At 37.0% G+C, this 23935-nt stretch overlaps 1 protein-coding gene across 2 annotated transcripts in view; it reads right to left on the bottom strand.

The window, feature by feature from the left end:
• Nucleotides 1–23935, bottom strand: part of Sema3d (semaphorin 3D) — a 193342-nt gene that overhangs the window by 11163 nt on the left and 158244 nt on the right. For both annotated transcript variants that reach the window (XM_040728654.1, XM_005083585.4), the window contains 5 exons: nt 14786–15008; nt 13041–13129; nt 10727–10768; nt 8646–8803; nt 6180–6244 (listed from right to left, as the gene is read on the bottom strand). In XM_040728654.1, coding sequence (XP_040584588.1) covers nt 6180–6244; nt 8646–8803; nt 10727–10768; nt 13041–13129; nt 14786–15008 — 577 coding nt within the window. The remainder of the gene's footprint in view (nt 1–6179; nt 6245–8645; nt 8804–10726; nt 10769–13040; nt 13130–14785; nt 15009–23935) is intronic.

Here is a 23935-nt window from a genome sequence, read left to right as displayed (position 1 = left end):
TTATTGTATGTAACTCTTAACATTGCATCTCTTCATTAAATAACTTTTATGTCTTTCAGTGTTTTAATGTTACATCCCATTCTGTTGTTAGTACTGGAGTAGTAATTTATTGATTGATTTACATATTTTTTACATTTTACTTTTATGTGTATTGGTGTTTTGCCTTCCCGTACATATAAACCACATGCATCCAATTCCTACAGCAGCCAGAAGAAGGTGGCAGATCACCCAGGGCTTGAATTGCAGATGCTTGTTAACTGCTGGTACATTCTGGGAGTTTTTATAGAAGAGCAGCCCACGAATTTTACTATTAAGTAATCCCTTCAGCCCCAGAAGTCTAGTTTGAAAAGTCACAGATGAACAGACAGACAGACCCGCAGATGCAAATGTACATGCACAAAGAGAGAGACAGAGAACGAGAGGTTCTATTTAAATTGGTACATTGAGTTGTCAGGACAATGTTTAGAACTTTAGATATCTGCAATCAGCACAATAAGTAGAAAAGTCCAGGCTTGATGAAACTTGACGCGAACAAGATTGACGGCCTGGTTAAGACTGGAGAGCTTGTTTACACAGTCAACCATTTTGATTTGGAGATACTTTTCACCTAACATGCATGTATTTAGTAAAAGTCAGTCAATGAGATGTTAAGGAGTAGTATGGCAGATTTTTATTACTTCAGCTACTGTATCTAAAGTACATTCTAGCCAGTGTACTAAAAGGCTGTGTCCTATGTGGCATATAAAATCTGTAGCTCAAATTCATCAAGTCAAAGAACGATGACGGTACAGCCTGGCTCAAACATGCACTTTTCAATAATATATATATATATATATTCCCTTCTACAGGTAAGCTAACTCAGTATTTTAGGCACCAACAAAGGACTAAAGGTTATGGAACCTTGGGGAATCCCAAAGCAAAGCACACAAAATGACTAACAGCTAAATATCAAAGAGAAAGACAGAAAATTTATCAGATAGGATGAGTGGGAATGTGTCTCTGAGGAATCGCTGTATCAGTATAAGAGGATGAGAAAGTGTAAGCATTTTAGCTGATCAGATGTAATGTAAAGGGATGGATTATGATACTTAGGAGCTAAAGAATGCTGAGTGTTACAGGTTGGATAGAAAGGTATTCTGGCATTCGGGAGCCAAGGAATACCACAGGTCACAGTAAGCATGGCAGCTTACAGCCCTGCTTCAACGAAAGACTTCCCCAGTGTATCAGCCAGTTTCCTGGCCAAGTTGTTACAGTTCAGCTCCAGTTCGCCTCCAGTGTGACAACTTCGGTTTGCCAGGGGAAGGTTTACCCCAGTGAAAAGTGTTATAGTCCTACTCTGCTCCGCAGAAGGTCTCACCCAAATCTCATTCAAGAGATTTATTGGGAGACAAGAATCCAGGAGAGTGGCTGCCCTCTGCCAGGGTGGCAGAGGTCAGACAGGCAGCCAGAACAGCCACAAGGTGAACAGACACAGGATTTACATAGGGATTCTTAGGAGGGGATGAGTTTTCCAGGGTGGGGATTCGTCAGATTTCAATCCCTGAGTTTAGGATGGCTAGATCTCCAGTTCAGGGATTGGTTAGTTCTTTGCAAAGGGTTGGGGTCAGATTTGGCTCTTGTTTCAGGGCCAAAGTATGTTTATTTCTCTGGCCCTTCTTAGCTTTTTGGCTCTAGTTTTAGGGCCAGGGTGTATTTCTTTCACTTTCTCTGATTCCAGGGACAAAATGTGTTTCTTTGGCACTGCTTATAGGGTCAGGCTTCTGGTTGCAGGGCCAAAGTGGGTTTCTTTGGCTCTGCTCAGAATGTGTTTCTTTGGCTGGCCCCTACAGAAAGTATGGCTTTGTGCATTCCTGAAGAGACTATGACCGTCAAGTTTCAGAAACATAAATAGACCCAAGGCAGGACATGATTGGTCCCCCTTAACAAGTGAAAGCCAGTGAGTGAACAGTGAAGCAGTAGGTGAGGGAGGTATGCAAGTTGACTGGCAAGAAGGAGCCTAACAGGGTCTTAGAGGCCAGGGAGGGAGCAGTGAAATTTCACTAATTATCTAAGAAGCTGGTAAAATGATTCTAGTATAACAAACCGACTGGAGTTTTTTTTTAATTTAAATTTAAATTAGAAACAAGGTTGCTTCACATGTCAGGTCCAGGTCCCTCTTCCTTTCCCTCCCCTCCTCCTGCACCCTCCCACCAACCCCTCCATTATCCCCTCATTTCCCCAGAGAGGGTGAGGCCCTCCATGGGGGTGTTCATAGTCGGTCATTTCATCCAGGGCAGGGCCCAGACGCTCCCCCAAGAGTTCAGGGTGAGAGTGCATCTCTCATTGTTGGATGGGAGTCCAAAGTCCATTTTTATACCAGGGATAAGTACTGATCTCCTACCAAAGGCTCAATAGATTACCTAGGCCTCCTCACTGACACCCACATTCAGGGGTCTTGATCAGTCCCATGCTGGATTCCCAGCCATCAGTCTGGGATTCAAGAGCTAATCCTTGTCAGGTCAGCTGTTTCTAGGGTTTAAACCCGCCCAGTCTTAACCCCTTTGCTTATCAGTCCTCCCTCTCTGTTACTGGATTTCTTGAGTTCAGCTCAGTGTTTAGCTGTGGGAGTCTGCCTCTTCTTCCATCAACCATTGAATGAAGGTTCTGTTTCCCGGATGATTGCTCGTTCTTTGCCAAGGTTGACTTTCTGCCTATAATTTGTCAAATTCATCATTAGTAAAATGATATTACAATTTCTGTGAGGTCTATTTTTTATTTTTTGAAGTATTTATCTTTGTTTTCTGAGTTAGCAGTATCACGTGTGCTGTATTTTCATTATAATTTTTAATATTTTTTAAAGATTTTTTATTTTTAAATTTAAATTTAAATTAGAAACAAGGTAACTTCACATGTCAATTCCAGTTGCCTCTCCGTGTCCATATCCTCCTCCGGTGCCTTCCCCCCACTCCCCCAATATCCCCTCATTTCCCTAGGGAGGGTGAGGCCATCCATGGGGTGTTCACAGTCTGTCATTTCATCCAGGGCAGGGCCCAGACCCTCCCCCAAGAGTTCAGGGTGAGAGTGCATCTCACATTGTTGGATGGGAGTCCAAAGTCCATGTGTATACTTGGGATGAATACTGATCTACTGCCCAAGGCTCAATAGATTACCTAGGCCTCCTCACTGACACCCCCAGTCAGGGGGTCTTCCTCAGTCCCATACTGGATTATCAGGCACCAGCCTGGGATAAATGAGCTAACCCTTGTCAGGTTAGCTGTTTCTGAGGGTTAAACCAGCCCAGTCTTAATGCCTTTGGTCATCAGTCCTCCCTCTCTGTCACTGGATTTCTTGAGTTCAGCTCAGTGCTTAGCCATGGGAGTGTGCCTCTTCTTCCATCAGCCACTGAATGAAGGTTCTGTTTCCCAGACTTTCTGGCCATGGGATTGTAGGCTGGCCCTCCCCAGATCTATGTCTAAAATCCATATATGAGAGAGTACATGCCATGTTTCTCTTTTTGTGACTGGGTTACCTCACTCAGGATGGTTTCTTCTAGTGCCATCCATTTGCCTGCAAGTTTCAGGATTCCATTGGGTTTTTTTCTTTCTGAATAGTACTCCATTGTGTAAATGTACCCACATTTTCTCTATCCACTCTTCATTTGAGGGGCATCTAGGATGCTTCCAAGTTCTGGCTATTACAAATAATGCAGCTATGAACATAGGCGAACAGACATTCTTGTTTAATGAATAGGCATCTTTGGATATATGCCTAAGAGTGGAGTTGCTGGGTCTTGTGGTAGGTTTACTCCCATTTTTCTGAGGAATCCCCATACTGATTTCCAAAGTGGCTGTACAAGTTGGCACTCCCAAGAGCAGTGGAGGCCTACTGGAGTTTTTAACAAGGACTATTCCGGATATTGAATTGATTATAGACTGACAAGGAGAAAGTGTTGCAGCAGAGAAATTGGAAAAGAAGCTCCTGAAGAGGAACCACAACTTTGCTGCCACTGATGGCCATAAGAATAGGTGGAGTTCAGCCTTACTGTCAGAAGGATTATGAAGAGGTAAGTTATAGACTGTGAAAGAAAGAGAGGTACCAATAAGATTCCTAGCTGCTTTTCACCTCAGTTGTGTGAAAGGTGGCACCATTTGCTATTATGAAATTATCTGAAAAACATGAAAACAAAAATTCTTTCTCAGTCATTCACTGTAGATGATCAATGTGCATTCAAGTGCAGTTTCTGTGGAGGAATGCAGACACTCATACCTAACAAATGGAAAGTTAACTGTGAATTTGAGAGTCAAGTAGAATCTATGGCTACATTAAGGATAACAAACCAACAAATATAGAATAAGAAAATGGTTTGACGTCCTGCCACACTGTAAGTGTAGGATGGAAAGGAAATTTAAGAAAATAGAGAAGGCTTAATCTGCAAGGTAAGATGTTGACCAGAAAGACACAATCTCACAGCAGTGTAAGTGTGCAGAATACCATCTCTCTGAGCACAAGCAGGTTTGATTTGTTGTATCTGGTGATTTTTTGATACAAGTCAACAGCCAATTATTGCCTCAAGTTAACAAGGATGTTAGGTAAATCCACAAAACTTCCTAATTGGGAAGCATGAGCAAAGAAGAAAGAATCAGAGATTATATGAAAATCAAAACTGAAAATTGTCTATTGGATTCAAAATGGAAGAAGTTGCTGTGACCTCAACAGGAATGGAATGGGCAAGATTATGATTTAGAGAGATCTTGTGCAATGGTGTATAGCAAGAATGGGGCATGGTGAAGAGGAGACAATTGCTGTGAGTGCCTGAGTAAATAACTATACTTGGTTCATTTGCTTTGTGACACTTGGCATCATCTGATATAGCATTATTTTTCCTGTTTTATGCTTGTCCTTCTCCCTAAAAGACATGTTAATATAAAGTCCAGGGGTACATAGATAGTGTTCTGTTTATTAACATATCCTCTAGTGTCAAAATGGCCCTTGGTATATTGGTTGATTTATATGTATAAAGGATTGAATTCATAGAATGCAATGATGTTCACCAAACTAAACAATGGACATAATACTGAATCATTTTCATATTAGAAAAGGCACATACTCTATTCTACACCAGAATTTTCTTTGCAGAAAGAAGAGCTCAAGAGTTAAAAGCACTCCCATGCTTTCCAATGAAGAAATGACTGTTAGCCCACCAGTTATACACTATTAAGAGTTATGTCTTTTTGGTCAGTAACAACGGGATAAAAGAATTTATGTGTGTAAAATTTCAGCACTCAGGAAGCAGAGAAGGATGATCTCTCTGAGTTAAAGGTCAGCCTGGTTTACATAGCTAATCAAGTTCCAGAGCAGCATGCCAGTCTATATAATGAGATCCTATCTCAAAAAGAGGTGTGTGTATGTTGGATTGGGGGGAGGGAAAAATTGGAAGACAATGAAATCTCAGAGTTGTCTATAGTTTTTAGTTTCATTCTATCCCCATTTTCATACTCACTCAGCAAACCCCCTGTCTACCATCTTACCTCTCCCTATTCAGATTTTCAAGATCTTCTGCTCTGTAAATATTTTCTTCTGAACTAACTAGCCTGTAGCAACCTCTCCTTTTACTAAAATCTGTATTACTAATTGTTGCTATGGCATCCCGTCCAGAGGGCATAAGCACTCTAAGGAATTTCTTTGCCTTACAGTATACACAGATCAATTAAGTACATTAGTAACTCATGCAATGCGCATTTACTACTTGAATGCATACAAAAATGAGTGAATGTAAATAAAGTGCAGACGACCTAAAACTTTTCTCTAGTAAGCACCATTTTTTTTTTATCAGACCTCCCTGGGAGGTCTTTAGTTTTCTCAGGATTCTCAAATGTTTGGGGTAAACCCTTGTTTGCCTCTAACAGAATCCTCAAACTTTACAAGGATGTATAAGGCACTAGAGAAGAAACATGCTATGGCGCAGGAAAGTAAAAGACATATGAAACAAATCATGATTTAACAAAGGATTATTCACTTAGGCAAGTAGACAGGGTATTGGTTCATAAAACTCCTGTTGCTTTTCCAGAACATAAGCATTATACAAAATGAGATAGTTGTATATATGGTTGTTTAGATTCATATAGTAATTTAAAATAGATACGGGAAGACTAGGCTTATCATTTTAAGTGCTAAGAAATGGGCATGAAGCCTATACTTACTGTCTTCTATGTCCCAGCACTGAGTGATTGGGTCCCCATACTTTACATCCTGGCGTCTAGCTCGTCTATGGAAAGAAGATTAGGCTAATTAGATCTTCACATATAATTGGAATAAAGAAAGGTTGTGCCTCATGCTATCACTGACAGATACAAACTTACTACACACCCAAAAAGCAGATCAGAGTTTCCATCAATCGAACATTAATTTGAATTCTCGTGGTAAAAAATTCCCAACGACAAATCCTGCTAGGCATTATGATCAGAATTTCATTTTATTTCTTTTTTCTCCTCTAACTTAACAAATTATTCATATGAACAGGTTGAACATGACTAAGAGCCAGGTTTATAGAAGAAACACAGGAATAACTCTTTTTCCCCTCCTTCCTGTCAAAATCATAATATCCAAAAGTGTTTCAGTGATTAGGAAAGTACAAATAAAGAAACTTCCTAATGTCTGGGTTCATTCTATTACACATTTTATTCAATAAATTCTGCTCAATCAGAAACTACAAGTTCAATACTGAATACATGCATACATGTTATTATTATCAATAAACATGTAGCTATCTTTGTAATAGCAAAAATAATACAAGAGATTTTGCATTATGTTACATATTTTTTCTCAAGAGAAATCAATATCTATTTAAAAAGAAATGCCAATTTTCTACTCAATCTAAATACGTCTTATGCGTTAATATAGTTTCATTGTCATTGTCTACTTTTAATTTAAACACAGATTATTTTCATACACATACAAAAGCCTTAATACTGCACATATTAACATGCTATTACATAAATTTTGATACACACATATATAATTGAGAGATGTTGCAATTGGGTTAAATGTATCTATCTCTTTAAATACATTTTGCAATAAAGATATTCAAAATACCTCCTGGTTTGTTTGAACTATACAGTTCATTGTTATTACTTTTAGTCTACCCTATGTCACAAAACACCAGGATTTCTTATTTCTATCTAACAATATTGCTAAATCCTCTAGATTCCTCTTTCCCAGCCTCTCTCTCCAGTCCATGTTGTCACTTGAGAGATCAGAGAAACAGCAGTAAACTTTCTCAGATGCTTGGGGTCCTCCCTAGGGGCAAAGCTGACCAGATGACAACCTTGGAAAAGAGTCATTCATTGTACAAAACTGTAGCCTCTGATGGACATTATGTTAGGTAAGGGATCACATCACAGTGGCATGTCTGTAAGATCAGAGATACAGTCTTGGGAAATACAGGAAGAAAAAAATTATGATACTATAAGGAACATAAGGTCATGAATGTTTTTCAATCTTGGCTTCTTCAGCAACAGGATCAATTAATCAAAGTGAACATTTATTGCCAAGAAATGAGCACTCTACTTTTTCAGCTTCTAGAAAAGAATTCCCCAAGGACTCAATGAGATGAGTCTATTTTGGACAGAAAAGTTTAACAAAATGTTGGCAGTTTTTGACTCCAAATAATCATATTTACCTACTTATTCTTAATTTATGGACTTTAAAAAACACAAAATGTGTCTCAGTTTTAACCAAAATATGCTGATTACAATTAGTATCTATAATCTTTGAGTCCTGATGTTTAGAATTTGACAAATCAGTGAAATATTTAAAATTAAATAAATGTGGTAGTGAAACTATTACATGTTCTTACTTAGAACACCAAAAGACACCAAAAGTGAGAAAAATGACTAAAAATGAAAATAATTTAAAGGCTAGCATAATTTGTTGGCAATTTCACCATGGAGAACATATACTTTGAATAACACCTTAGAAGTAGTTACTAATATGTACATTAAAAAAATTGATGACAAATAGTCATCAAACTTTTACTTGTGTATGTAGAACAACACAATGGATATTTTCAAGTGTTTATAAAATAAAAAGCTACCAATATGAAGGAGAAAGCTTGATGGTGAAGATGATCTGAGTGACAGAAATTGACAAATTATAGTTATTACAGAAAAATAAAATGGAACCAAGTCTCTGTTTGCACTGTGGGCTGTGTCTGGACTTCTACAAACATTATTACTTATAAATGTCTTGCAAAACACTAGATGTGAATATGTGTATATTTAGAAATCTGAGAGAAGGAATGTAGGAAAAAATAGTTAATAAGAACAATTTTTCAAGGTATACAGGATGTCACTATATAGCTCAGGCTATTCTGGAACACATGGAATTCTCCTGCCTCAGTCTCTTGAGTTGTGAGATTACATGCATGAACCACCATGGTTGACTGTTAAAAATATGGTATATAATTTATCAGAATTTTTTAAGGTTCTGCATTTCACAATTTCAGAACATCTGTTCTGTCTTCAATACTTTAAATTAAATAAAAATGATTGAGTATTTTAATTATAACATACGTTCCATGGACCAAATTTTCTATTTGTCTGTAATTTAAACTATGAGACAAGGCTTCCATGTGAGAAACTTCATGTGGGAGGGAGGAGCGCCCTGACCTTTTGGAAGTGGGAGCATATCTTGAGCAAGCATTTCCATCCCAAGCACAGTAGGGGTCTCTGGCAAGACAGCAATCTGCACATGCTTTCCCATAAGTGTCACATCTGTGCAAGGAGAGCTGAACCAATCCATCCCAGGAACCAACGTATAACTGTTGCTACAAATCAAGCAGAAGAAATGAATCAGCCCCATTGCCCACATTAGTCTTGAGAACCACCGTTTTGTAACCACTCCTTCTGTGAGTGTCCTGCTCCCTGTAAACACTAATGGATAATTGTGAGGAAGGATAAAGCAAGTCAACTTCTTCTACCCCTAGCCAGACTCTGTTTTAAAGTTGTCGATAATGAAATGGGCAACATTTTAAAAAGCCAAAGTAGGCTTGGTGATAATTTAGGAAGGTCAAAAACCAGCTGCTAGTCTGTGGAATTAAGATGTCAAATTCTTTCTCAATAATAGAAGTTATACTTCGATAGGTTCCAGCAAGCATAGATGCATGGATATTACAGGCAACATTGACGGCATGCCTATGTCATGCCTCTCAGCATGATGGATGACTAAAAGAGATCCCTGGCACTATTTTAAGATCCCTAGAAGAGTATGGGTCACAATTGGGAGAGTGAAAGTTTGGTATCTCTATGCAGACATCACCAGGTAGACTTGACCCAAGCACACATATGTTTTGAGTCAAATTTTATACACACTTAATAGAAACAGGTGTAGACTCTTAATTTTTATGTTCTTATTCCTTCATTCTATCCCTCTCTTATTTATCTGGTTAACTACCTCATTCATGACTCAGTTTGTCTACATCTTTTCGTACTTCTCTTTCCTTGGTCATTCTGATTCCTTTTCAAGTTAATGTCTTCCCATTTTCTTTCTGGTAAAAACCTCAGCTATTACTCTACATTGTCACATGTAGAGTGCTTTCCTCTCTGTGAGCCCTGCCCAGAGTTTCTGGAGTGGAGATTAACACTATGCCACTCATTCTTTTCTGCATCTTCAGTGCACACTAGCAGGAATTCTAGTAACAAATGCTATTGAATGAATAAATACAAAAAAGACGTCAGAAGCAAACCCATTCACACTTTCCTCTAATAACTAGGTTACTAAGTTTAATTGTAGCAATGACTTAATATGGAACCTATGTTATCAGATGACTGTCTTAAATCTGGAGGGTGTATTGTAGAAATGGAATGGTAAGTCTAACTCTAGTCAATCGGGATGTGGATTATAATTCAAGGGAACTGTGAATCATGCTATATATATTTATGATTATTGAAATTGGCCACCATTAACACTTACACTGCTTTGCTTAAAACATTGGCATGTAGCATTCTATTTAAACTTACAGCATGATGGGGATATATAGTTCAGTGGTAGAAGAGATGAAGTGTTTGTCTAGCATTTGCAATGGCCTAGGGTTAATCCCCTGCATTAAGAAAAAGGAAACCAGCTTTTGCTCATGCCTATCAGCAAACAGTATTTAGGAGGTGGTGTCTGAGTCAGATAATAAGATCCTGTCCCCAGAAAAGCACTCATTAACTTGCTTAATGGGTGTAAACCCAGGGTTTGATGCCAACCCTCACTAAGCAAGTAGAATTAAATAAATTTAAAATCATAACAAACAAGAGAGTTTTCCAGTTGAGAGAACTTGTTCAGAGTTTGTTATTGAGTTAAGTCTTGAAGGTTAACTCTTCAGTATTGTGTGCCATTGTTCATATTTGAAATTCTAGATTCCCCAATTAACAACCTTTTAAGCTTGAGACTGGCATCTTAAATATATGTCTTATGACTTAAGAAGAAATGCAATCTCAGGATAACAGACATCCACTCTTTTTTAGAGGCAAAGGAAGGGAGCACACACTGTTCACTATTCCATTAATATGCTTCTGTCCATTCTCTCCATGTACAGCTGAAGCAATGATTTCTGATCATCAGAGAAGAAACAGTCAACCTTTAACTTTCTGAATTATTAACAACTTAACTACCATTCTCCAGTTTCAATGTTTATGCAAATCAACTTTGATTCCAGGAACTTCAGGATTAGGAAGTTAATTGTTAAACAGAAATTACAAAGTACCTGCTTCAGTGACAACTCCATGTTCAAGATGGCTGTTGGGTGCTGCAAACAGAAGCAAAATGTCAATAAAAACTTTCACATCTTTATGATAATCAGTATGTTGTTTTAGCTTACACCAAGCTTGGCTGTCCAGAATTATCAGTGAGAAGAAAATTTACCTTATTGTTTGCCATTTTCTTTCAATGTGTATTGATTCTACTTTACTAGACTTGACAAAAAGGCTTGATGTATTTTAAAAGAGAAAACCTAGCCAACTGTCTGAGGAAATGATATACGGAAAATGCTTCCTAGTTCTTCAAAAGTTTTCACTTTGTTCTAAATGTGCCTTTCTTAATGCTGGCATATAATTCCCAATACTGCAGACAAGAACATCTCCATATTTATTGCTCCATTCTGATATTACTTGCATCGAACATTCAAAATGCATCAAAGTAGCAGAATTTGAAAAGTTATAGTTCTATTTGTTGATGGTAATATTCTTTATGTGATTCCTCAAAATATCAGCATGTGCAATTTCATGATTTGGGTCAGATTTTCCTTCTAGTAAGACCAAAAGTATGAGTAGAAAGCAAGCCAACGAACAAACAAACAAAAAAGGAAAGGCAACATTTAAAGGTATCTTATATATCTATTATCTATCTCTAACTTATTCATTTATTGCTTTTATGTACTAATTTACAAACTGTAGATGTTAGATACTTAAGATGATCTACAAAAGAAAAAAATGAAGGTAAAAACTTGTTCCAATAAATTTTTGGTTGTTCCTAATTTTAAAAACATGATCATGCTCATTAAATTATATTTGAGTTTTGGTTTGCTTTTGTATGCATTTTACCTCAATAAAGTTGCTAAAGACAGAAAGGAGATAGGTAGAGTTAGGAGAAAATTGAGAGGAGAGGAGAGGCAAGGCGAGGAGAGGAGAGGAGAGGAGAGGAGAGGAGAGGAGAGGAGAGGAGAGGAGAGGAGATGAGATGGGAGGAGAGTTTGGGGGACAAAACCCAATGGTAAATTTTTTGCATGTGAAAAGCCACAGGTTTCATCTGCAGCACTAAAACATAGAGATAAACTAATCAATAGCTAGATGGATGGATAAGAGGAGGAGGAGGAGGAAGTAGAAGAAAGAGAGAGAGAAAGAAAGAAGGAGGGAAGAAAGAGAGAGGGAGAAAGAAAGGAAGAAAGAATGAAAGAAAGAAAGAAAGAAAGAAAGAGAGAGAGAAAGAAAGAAAGAAAGAAAGAAAGAAAGAAAGAAAGAAAGAAAGAGAGAAAGAGTCAACTATGGTTACTAGGATAATAGTTCATCCTTAACTCTAAGATCCATTGGAGAAGATTTGTTATCTTGCATTTGAGTGTGTGTGTGTGTGTGTGTGTGTGAGAGAGAGAGAGAGAGAGAGAGAGAGAGAAAGAGAGAGAGAGAGAGAGAGAGAGAGAGAGGGAGAGAGAGAGAGAAGAAACTCCCTAAGCCTCTGTTCATTCACCCTTATGTTTTGTGTCAAGTTTTCCCTTAGGAACCACCCAGGATTTTGTTTTGGAAGAGGCCAGATAGCAGGTCTTGTTCTAGTTAACTTCTTGACCACTATTATCATCACAATGTAAACAGGATCCTGGAAACCCAGCATGATATTTAACTTTAGCCCTTCACAGTGGAGGGCTCATCTCCTTCCAGGCAATGGATGTTTGCATGGAAACAGTTTTTAATAAACTTTTAAAAACAAAACAAAGACATAAGAGAAGAAATTTTCTAAGAAATATAACATTATTTCTAATGTCTTATTTTTCATGAAATAAGTAGCTACATAGAATGCCTACTACATTAAAATGTATTTAATAAACAAATTCAAAACGAACTCTTCCTCCAGGTCTCCAACCCCCTTTGAGAGGTGAGAGGATTGTGGCATGCATAACTTGTTATAGTTTAATTTTTTTCAGTACAGTAGATCCTATACATGATTCATAAACTTATCTAGTTTCTCAAATCCATTTGGGAAATAATTGCGAAGTTACAATCATAAAGTATGGAGGCATCGGGGTAGTAAGAGATACCAGGCTTTCAGTCCACGTGGCCACTAGACTGACCATATGCTTGGAGAATGCAGTAGGAGAGGCGACCTCAGGGGTTTCTGTCAGTGGTGTTCAGCAGTGGAAGTGAATGCCTTTCCTACTTGCTTATGACCTGCTCTAATGCTTAGGCCATTGCAACAGTGGAAGCTCATTTCGAGCCCTTCTCCAGTGAAAAAAAAACAGAGGAAAGACAAAGTGTGCATGAACAGCGCTGCCAGACCTCAACCTCTGCCTGGAGCCTTGGGTCCCCTCTCACCTTGAACACCTGAAGCTCCTCCAGCACTACCTCTTCCATACTCCACTTCTCCTTGGAAATGCTGACAACTTTGAGGACCGTTCCAATGTCTGCAAAGAGCATGGACACATAAACACCCACTCTTCCTGTTTCCATATTTAGTTGAGTGCATGTACCTTGAAAAATCTTAAAACTTTCCCTTATATTCTCCTCTGGATGCTTTCCTAGAAATCTGCCCAAGTAAAGCAGTGAGAAATGAAGCCTATATATATAAATATGTATATATATATTTATAACTATTTATATGTATATATTACCAATTTAAATATTGGTTGAAATACCAAAAGTGAAACAAATTTTGGATTTTATTTTTTAGATGTCAAACTATGCCAAAATAAAATTTATAATAACATATACATTTTCACTTCAATAAGATTTACTTAGAAATTGTATCTAATTTACTATAAACACATACAAAGTGAGATTATAGTCTTCCAAAATGTTACTAAAATAGGCCAGGAAACAAATGTATCTTTCCATGGTGAAACTAATCAGTCCTTCAGCTATCATGTGTTTTCAGAATAATTGTTAATGGTTTAAAAATTACAGTTTATTCTAGTTATTTCAGCCCAAGCTTAAAAGAAACTGAGTTTAATGATACATAACAAAATTATGCTTAGAGAAGGTAGCTTAAATAATCATATAATGAGTGCCCTGTGGTTGTGTAGCATACTAGTATAGAAAGATAATTAAAAGTTCATTACAAAAAAAAAACAAAAAGAAACAAAAATAGAGTTGCCACGTTCAAATTACTCTATTAAAAACATGTCTTTAAAATTCTGAGCAGTGGGGATTGAGAATAGGGACATATAGTAATATCACTATGTTTAGAAAATTGCCTAGATTGCTTAATTTTTAAAACATGACTCTGTATTATTCAAAACTGCTAAATACATTTTTGCAATACAACATTTACTTTTTGAAGCCACCATGTTTTTCTTAGGAAAGGTTATGTAGTACCATCTAGTGGCTGAGGCCTTTTTGTGGCAGTGAACTGCTAAGGACCTATGAACCAGCTTTGGATGGCCAGAGCAAATTAAATTTAGCTCTTGAGAATTAATAACATACTAATTAAAGCTCTAACCCTTAAATAGTCATCTCTGCAGTCTCGGAAATGGAGCATCCCTTAGATTATCTGGGGTTTGCACTTGCCATCTGTAACATAATCAGGCTCGACAGCTGGCGCCCAAAGGCCCTAGCTCTGACAGGATCTTTCCTAATAAGCTTAATTCTGCAAAACCATTGAGTATTCAAAACAAAGTAATTCTAAAGTTGTCTCACATTCTTAAGAAACTGTTCCAATAAAACATCTAGCATTTAAACTCATTAATTTCTACCACAGAAATTTTCAGCTTATTAGGTTGTATGTGTAATACAGGATGGAGTTCTGAGAGTGCATGCTGTCTTTACTGCCACTAGAAAAATGTTATTACATAATGTTTTTCTTAATTTTGGCAATCACAAAATAAGCAACAATTCATTATGTAAAATGTGTGCATGTATGTATAAATGCACATGTAAATGTTTACACCTATTTCTGGTCATCATTTAATTGCACAGGCTAAACAATTTCAGGAAACAGGCAAGGTATTATTAACTGATATTTGCTTGAATTTGGCTGACAAATATTTTGGAAATTTTTGCTTTTTTTTATCCCATTACTGACCACTTCAGTTTCTTTGAATGAAAGTGTGGTTTGAGGGTACCTGTTCCGAGAAACATAACATCATACTGTCCGTCTTCAGCGACTACGTGATCCACCACTATCTGCGTCAGTCTGTAGTCCACATTGATTCTCTTGAAGGTTGGTGCTCCTGCCACTGGGTACACTGACTTATACATCACCGGGTGCCGCCTTATGAAACTGATGACATCATCAGGAAAGTCTCGGGTGGATTTAATCAGCGGATCATAGGTTCTGCTTGGACACTGAAAAGGAATGCGTATAAGAATAAACGTACTGCACACACTCCTCAGAGGTGCGTGCCATGGGCAACGGTAAACAGATGACAGAGTAGCGGGGAATCACACCAGTGTGCAATAAACGCAGTCTACCTCCAGTAGTGTGAAATCAGGCTTTATTCACAAAAACATGCAAAATTATGTGACATTAAATGAATTTTCTAAAATTTACCCAGTGTAATCTTCCTTTCTTAAAAAAGATTATTTTTTTGAATAAAGATGAACTTTTCTAATCAGGAGTGATGGTACACATCTCTAGGCCCGGTACAGGGTAAGCACAGGAGCATCCAGGCTCAGGGGCAGCCAAGACTAATACAGATTTCGAGGCCAACCTATGTTATAGAAAGAAACCAAATCTCATTACCTCACAATAAGTTTCTAATGATGGTACTAGAAACTTACATTGAAGAAACTGGTATGAAAATGATCTGTAAACACAAGAATGTGTGTGAAAACTTTATTATTAATTTTAAATAAATTTAGGATTCCCTTCCAATTTAGCTACATTTATTAAAAATTAGAAGGAACAAATCAACAAGTTGCAAAATTAACTATAGCTGGTGTGAAACTTAGAATTTGCCCTTCCCTGCACAGTTCCACTAATCCAGGCCACTTCCCAGAGCTGCCTAAAACAGTTTCCTGGGGAGCACATATTAAAGAAAGAGTTAGCATCAACTGCCCTCTGGTGGTCACACTTAATTTATATCAAGCCCAACTTGATACAAATTCACTGAATTTGATGTTCAGTTATCCAAAGAAGGAATGGCATTTCAATTTGAATGTCTTACAAGGCATCTAATATTTCATATCATAAATTTAATTTATGTTTCAAAAGCTGCATCCTAACCTTTAGTAGAAGGCTAAGATCATCACATTTCAAATCTTAATGGAGAAGTATTGTTTTTAGAATAAAAACTATTTTAATCAACATAAGTATATAGAATAGAGTGAATGCCATCAGATAAAGCCTGTATTAAAAGTATGTTGGCATTATCAAAATAAAATAAAAACTAAAACTAAACAAAAATCCTAAATTTTTCTGAAAAAGTTGACACTGATGAAATTCATTTATATTAGGAACTAATTAGATTCATGCCCGTATTTCAAAAGTGTCCTTCTCAGAGGTTAAGAGGGACATTAGCTGAAGATTCTGGAGTAACTGAAAGCTCTAAATTTCATACCCATAAAATCGTAATGACTCACTATGAAGCAGAGTGTCTACCAAAGAAGTTGTATTCAGTTTTTAAAAGACCTGTTAGTGAGTATCTTTTACTAAAGTCTTCCAGGTTTTCCATTAAGAAACATATCCTTTCCGGGTGTCTAGATACTTGTCTCAGGTCTGTCTGACAGATCAATGTCCTGCACCATTAGCCATTTGCCTGCCACTGGAAGTTGGTCTGCAGACCGAAGTCTCTGCGTCTCCTCAATGCTTTCTACATTTCCCCTTTATACAAGGAGAATCTGTAAACTTGATAGTGGGAGGAGCCCTATATTAAGTAGATTGAATCAGATTTGAAATGGATATAGACATAGATAATATTGAGCTCTTTGCCAATTATAGATGAACATTTGAGTCTTACTCAATGGCCATTTCTGAAGGGACACACATCTCATAACACCTTCAGTACAATTTGTAATTAAAAGCAAGATTTTGGCTACATCACATGATGGAAAGAACGCTTCAACTTAAGGGGAAAAAATCTCCTTAGACTTTATATCAGTAGTTATACACTAGTCAGAATTTCAAAGGACATAATTCATGATATTCAAGCCACAATGTTTGGTATCAGATTTTAAAATATTCTCTAAGACACTGCAACTTATTGAAGATCTTATCGTTTAGCAATCATTGGTTGGCACTGTTCCTTCCAGCCTGCCTCTCATAGGTTCCCAAAGATTCTCATGTAATAAAATCTAAAGGATAAAAAGAGAGAAGGGTAAACCTGGTTTCTATTGACAGTTACAGAAAGATTTTTGGAAATACATTTTTTTCTTAGGGAAGATTCCCCTGTGGCATGCTGCCAGTGTTCGGCTGAGACACTTGGCCCCTGGTTGCTAAGAGTGATCTCAGGTCCTCAGCTCTGTGCCAGCTCAGGGAAAGTGGTTTCAGAGTGTAATTACTCCCTGAGGTTTAAGGCAGGACAGGATGAACTGAATAGTGTTGTTTTAGTACATTCAATCCAGGGACATTCACTTTGGTAAGACTCAAGTGAAGATGCCCAGAAGCTATGTAGGTAAAGCAGGAAAGAAAGCCCCATAAAGGGAAAACAAACAAAACATGTAAAGAAATACCACATTTAAGGAAAGCCATATTTGGTCATTAATTTGCTTTCAAAGACCCCCACTGAAGTTGTATATCTAGGTGTTACTGTGGGGTATGCATATATTCTTTTAAGTTTGTAACTATTGTCATAATTCATCTAACTATCTGACCGCACACAGCATATTTTATTTCTTCCTGTGTTTTCCTAGCATTTTTTTTCACCACCTATGAAAATCAGGGATCCAGATTGGTTAACTATATTCCCCTTGCTCTACGAAAAAAATTCTTCTGACAGTTTAAACTGTGAGAGAAGAAAAAGATAGAGCAGAAAGCATGTAGTCAGACTTCACAATGCCATCCTATTGCTGGATACATCACAAAAGTTGAAGAGAGAAGAGAGCCAGCCCAGAAACACCCTCGGGCGTACAGCAACCAGCCCTGCTGGCCAGGCAATGTCAGGCTGCTGCACTTGGGTAGGTGTGGCTCTGTAATACTTGGCAGGTTTATTCAGGGCCTTCAGGAGGGCAGTGTAAAGCAATGGATAGGACCAGAAGGAAAAAAATTATTTTAATTCGGTGAGAGAACGTTGTTGTGGCAAGGCACCAGACAGCTGGGAAAAGTTTCTCCACTCAGTGCTGCTGACTGCTTTCTGCAGGTCCTGTCTAACAAATCAGAGCAGTGACTAATGCATCAGAAGTCATAACTCAAGAAAGACCAAACTGTGCTTTCCACTGGGCAAAGGGGGGAAACAAGCACAACGCTTTACGTGTGATAGGTAGATAGAAGTCGGATTTTTATTATCATTTGAAAATGGAAATTTCGTAAGTGGAATTTTGTTCCCCTGGTTATTCCTCCAAGCATCAGTCTGAAATAGATGGGAAAAGAAAGAGCCTGTTCTAGATATTAGAGAGGAGGAAGGGAGATTTGCCTAAATATAAAGCCCTTAGGCTAAATAAACCATACAAAAATTAAACCAATGAATTTGAACATTTTGAGCCCTGATCCTCTGTCTTCAGATGCCCTTTCCCTTACAGAAACCCCCCCTAACAACAACAAATCAAGATACTATTGAATACAGTGAGCAGTTTAGCAGAAGGTGCTCCTTTTAAACAGCTGAAAACCAGTGAGAAAGGTGAATGTATATTTAAAATAAGTTGCCTCTCATTGTTTTTGGAGAAGCAGGTAGATCAACTAAGTCCAGTGAGGTCATGATGTCTGTTGTGTCACTCCCCGGAACCTTTAGGTTTAGGGAGTTATGTTTCCTGAGATACAGCTCTACAGAAAACTTTCAAACTAAGAAATTCACAGAATTTAGCTGGGCATTGTTGGTGCACACCTTTAATCCCAGCACTCGGGAGGCAGAGGCAGGCTGATGTCTGTGAGTTCGAGGCCAGCCTGGTCTACAGAGTGAATGCCAGGACAACCTCCAAAACAATAAAGAGAAACCCTGTCTTGAAAAACAAATTTAAAAAAAGAAGGAAAGAAAAAAGAAACTCACAGAGTTCTTACAGTATGTGCATCAGTTATAATTGAAGAGTATTCATCTGGAAAAATAAGATTATAAAAATGAATTATATTAACTGATTCCATTTAGTCTTTATCAATAAAATAGAGAATTAGAATAAGCATTTATTTTGATGATTAAAATGAATTGGGATTGACATGTGAAGCATTCATGTTTCTAATTTAAATAAAAATATATATTGAGGAAAAATGAATAAGAATAAGTTGAGAGTAAAAGAAGTCAAATTAATTAAAAGCAAATTACCATTTTTACAAAATTTGCAAACCTGAACAAAATAGTTTAAGGGTAGTGGATCGTATCTACCTTGTAAAAGCCAATGTTCTTTTCAGCTATGGACAGAAGAAAGGTTTAAAACTGAAGTCTACTTCTGAGTAAACAATGGGCAGCACTTGACATTAATGTGCAATTACAAAAATGCCTTATCAGGACTGGGAGGATAGTTCGGTCAATAATGTGCTAGCCACACAAGCATGGGGGCCTGAGATCCAACCCTGAGTAGTTACATGATAAATCAGGTTTGTTTGAACACACCTGTTACCCAGCACTGCAGATACAGAGACAGATGGAGGCCTGGGGCTTGCTGGCAAGATATAGATGTCTGGCCAAATTGGTGAACTCAACATTCACCAAGAAACTCTGTCTCCAAAATAATAATATATGGAGAATGATAGAAAAGGACACCCAACATCAACTTCCGGCTTCCAGATGCATATGCACACATGTGTACACACAACACATACAAATAGAAACAGAAAACACACATATTCCATGCCAGTACAGAATAAAACTGTAAAAATAAACTTATTTATGTACTAAAACTCTACTAAATTATTCCTGATAAATCACATCTTAAAATTGAAATTGCCCTTTGCAAATCTTCCTGAGACTGAAGCATTTTTCAGATTATTGTTTTATCCTGGTTCCAGTTGTGCTTCTATGTCTGATTTTTACCATTCTTTATTGTTTTGTTTTGTTTGGATATTTTGTTTCAGTCAGAACCTCACAGAACCAAGCCAAACAGGAAAGTAAAGCTTCTAAATATCTGTCTGAACAAAACCTGGTTTGTTCAGTAGCTGCTCTCTTCAGACACCTGAGGGCAGAAGAATCACTGAGGTAAAATATTTTTGAGTGTGCAGGTTTATTAACTTAGAGCATCATGGACTAGGAATTGAGATTTGGCATTGGTCCACAGAGGAACATCACTTTATCAAAACCAAGAAAATTAAAGAAGATGTGAATGACCCCATGCCTGTAAGCATTTAACTGAGGTCCCTACAGGGATATCAACTCAGTGTCCAATCATAAAAATAGTATGGACACAGAAAATACAAAAGTAAAGACCCGAGCCAATGTATAGAAAACGAATTGTGTAAGCAAATCTTTCACTGAAGTTAGAAATATTTCCCTGTATTCAAATAAATTTATTAAGTATTGAAAGGCTACAGAGCTTCATAATAGTTGTGTAGGAGACAGACCAGAGCAAGGAGAAACAATGCAAGATTCTAGTTGTTTTGCTTATCACTCAGAAGCTACAATATATATGCAGCTCTGCATATAGCTTAAGATAAATCTATCCCTATAGAAGTTATGAGACCATGAACATGCATGAGTGGTAGTTGATATTCCTCATTTGCACAACTGTGCTAATAAATCAATGCTATCATTATATCCTAAATATATATGAATTATGTTGGGTGTGTTAGGACATATCTGTCATCCTAGCACTTGAGAAGGAGGACCAGAAGGGTTAGGAGAGTTAAGAATTCAAGGCCATTTTTGACTACGTAGAAAGTTTGAGGATTCTCTGGGTTACATAATACTCTGTCTCAAAACAATGAAAAGAATGTAATGAGACAACATGTAAGTATATATCAAAATGTCCAAATCATATGGAATATTCAGTTATAGTTTTATATAAAATTTCTGAATTGGAGGAAGAATATAGCTGTATAGTTTTGTACTTTTAATAAGCTGAGACTGGAGACTGTGGCAGAAGATGATATAAAATAAATGTAACTAATTTCCGATACGTGTGCAGATATATACTTATATGGGGAATTCTAGGAGAGAGGTAAATATTATATCAAAGGGCAAAGAAAGAACTGACAATAAAACTCTAACCAGCAGGCCCCTTCATTTTGTTGGTTGGGTAATATGAGATTGGGTAGGCTATTTAATTATTTTGGATACTGGTTTCCCCAAGTGTAATATGAGGGTGAGTTATGATGTCTCTATCACTCATTCTAACTCTTACATTCTCAAATTTTACAAGGGTAGTCACTTGATAGTCTGTGAAACTTAATTTCACTGATTTTTATGAATGTGGTTACTTAAAGTGGTAAGATTCATTTGGTAAAAACACTTGTGTAATAGATTTCTAACTCAATGTCAGCATTACAATTAAAATTAATTCATTTTAAATAAATCACAAATTTTTGCAACGTAGAAACAGAATGATCATTATAAAAATAAAATAATAATCATTGAAAAATAACTGATAAAAAAAAGAAATAGAAAACCTATGCATTTTTTAGCCATTTCAAAATTTTGTTACAGCTATTTTGAATATATTGCAGTAGAGACCAGTATATTTGACATATTTTGTCTCTTCTCTTATCACTCAAGAAAAACACTAACATATGCCTTTTCTGGTTTTGTGAGAGATACCAATTGCCATTTCTGAGAAATGACTATGAGTTTAGACATGCGATATTTAATAACTATTCTGTAATACTTCTATAATATTTGCAGCTTTTTCAGGCAGTAGCTGAGAAGATGGTGAGAGCAAACATTACTGCAGTTTCTTTCACTCATGTTATAGGTACAAAGCAATGTTGGTATGGAATAATTTCCATAATTGTTTTCAATTAACGAGTATGACAAGATGCAGTGGTTGTGTCTGTGAGTGAAAATTATTTATTGCAATTAATGTAGATTTTCCCTGTTCCAAATTCTTACACTTATAATACCCAGATAATTGGGGAGGAGGGGCACTGTGATGGCTTGAATTCAAATCAGTATCAAAAAGGCATATGATCATTCCTAGGTTTGTAGCAATCATATTCCAAGTAGCAAATATGAGTAACAACTAAATGTAGTCTTACAGAAGAATAGATAATTAGTTTTCCAGCACAGACACACACACACACACACACACACACACACACACACACACACACACACACACACACTGGAATATGATTACCCATAAAAAGGGAAGAAATTTTACCATATGTCACATGAAAGAGCTTTTTGTATGATGTTGGTTTAACCAATCCACCCACAGAAGTCTACGATTTACTTATACAAAGTTAAATTCGTAGAACCAAAGAAAAATGAGGTGGCTGTCAAAGAGAAAGGAGAGCATTGGAATCAATGGACACATCATTTCAAACAAGATTAATGATCTCTACATGCCTGTAATACAACCTTTAGCTCTCTGCTGCATGGTGGGTTATTCTAAAGTTAAAAATGTAAGAGGTTATATCATGGGTGAGGTGGGGTTTCTCAGTGATCTGGCTGCCTGAGGTCACCCAGGCTCCAGAAAGAAATCTTTCACCCATGTAAGTGACACTGAGAAACTCACTGGTTCTCTAATCTAGATGTAATTGTAATCATTTCTTTGATCTCTTAAGGAGCTCTCTCTGGTGTTTTCACATTTTCCCTCAAAAAGTCACTCTCTTTCCAAATAAAAAAGAAACAGCAACATAATATAAATATAAAAAATCGACAAAAATAACAAACACATCCAAAATAATTAAGGAAATAATTAAGTATAGTGAATGCCTAATGATCAAGGCAGAATATCAGGGAAACAAATTTATATTGAGGAATAATTATAAGAAAATACAAATTATTTCATAATAATATATACAACTTTAGATATACTATACACTATGTAACAGGAAGATAATTAATAAAGCCCAAATGCCAGTTATTTCCTCTTAAGAATAAGCACGAAAAGGCAATATTCAGTAGAATTTGAAGGTTTAAATCAATTTCTTTTGATGATTATTTTAGATGTTATTGTGGAAACATATAGAACTATCCTTAAATAGATATGCAAGATACGAACTTTTTTGACACTAAGTATCTCTCATTCACACAACATATACAGATGTGTTCACTTCGGTTTTTGTGGTTATGCATTCGTGTGCTCATGTACATGTTTACATGTATATCTGTGCACCTGCATATAAAACCTGAAGTCAGTAGAGGTGTCTTCAAGGACTTTATGCCTTATTTTTTTAAGACAGTGTTTCTCATTGACCCTAAAGCCCAGGCATTTCTAGAATGGCTAGCCAGAAAGTACAGGGGATCTTTCTATCTCTGCCTCTCAGCAGTGGGAGTGATTGCAGGCATGTACTGCAGCAGCATCCAGATTTTTTTTCCCTGAGACAGGGTGTCTGTGTGTAGCCCTGGCTGTCCCAAAACTCACTCTGCAGATCAGGTTAGGTTTGAGCTCAGAGATCTGCCTGCTTCTGCCTCCCTAGTGCTGGCATTAAAGACATGTGCCATCACTGCTGAGCACACCCAGCTTTTTGTCTGGTTTCCAGGGATTCAAACACAATCGCTCATGCTTTCACAGTTAAAAGAACCATCTTCCGAGCCAATTTTTCTTTTTAAGCAAATGTATAAATTGTAAAATATATTTTACCTTTCGTCATCCACCTTTATATGATTTACACCATTTGAAAATAAATGTGGACTAAAAAGAATCGTCCTCCCCTACACTTCCTCCTTCTTCCAGTAGCTTCCCTTTCGAACCTGCTTAGGTAATGGCCTCAAATTCAAATCTTAATACATCCTCCAGGCTGCTGTGATTACAATATATGCCATCAAATTGTCTTGTACCCCAGTTATTGTGAATTTCTCCCGCTCTAAGAATTGTATATTATTTCAAAAGTTCAGCATAATAAAAAAGAGACAGATGCATATCAAGAAAGGAGATCAGTTAAATGAATCACTTTAAAACAATAGATCCTTTAAAAGAAGCAGACACTAAGAAATTCTAGAGATGTATGTAAGATATGTGCAGAGATATAGAAACAAAACAATTGCTCAATTGGCATTTTCATCTAATTTACAAAATTTGCATTCTGAACA

This window comes from Mesocricetus auratus, unplaced genomic scaffold (genome assembly GCF_017639785.1).
Source record: "Mesocricetus auratus isolate SY011 unplaced genomic scaffold, BCM_Maur_2.0 Super-Scaffold_100019, whole genome shotgun sequence".
In the NCBI taxonomy this organism is placed as follows: domain Eukaryota; kingdom Metazoa; phylum Chordata; class Mammalia; order Rodentia; family Cricetidae; genus Mesocricetus; species Mesocricetus auratus.
This window is presented reverse-complemented; position numbering and strand designations above follow the sequence as displayed.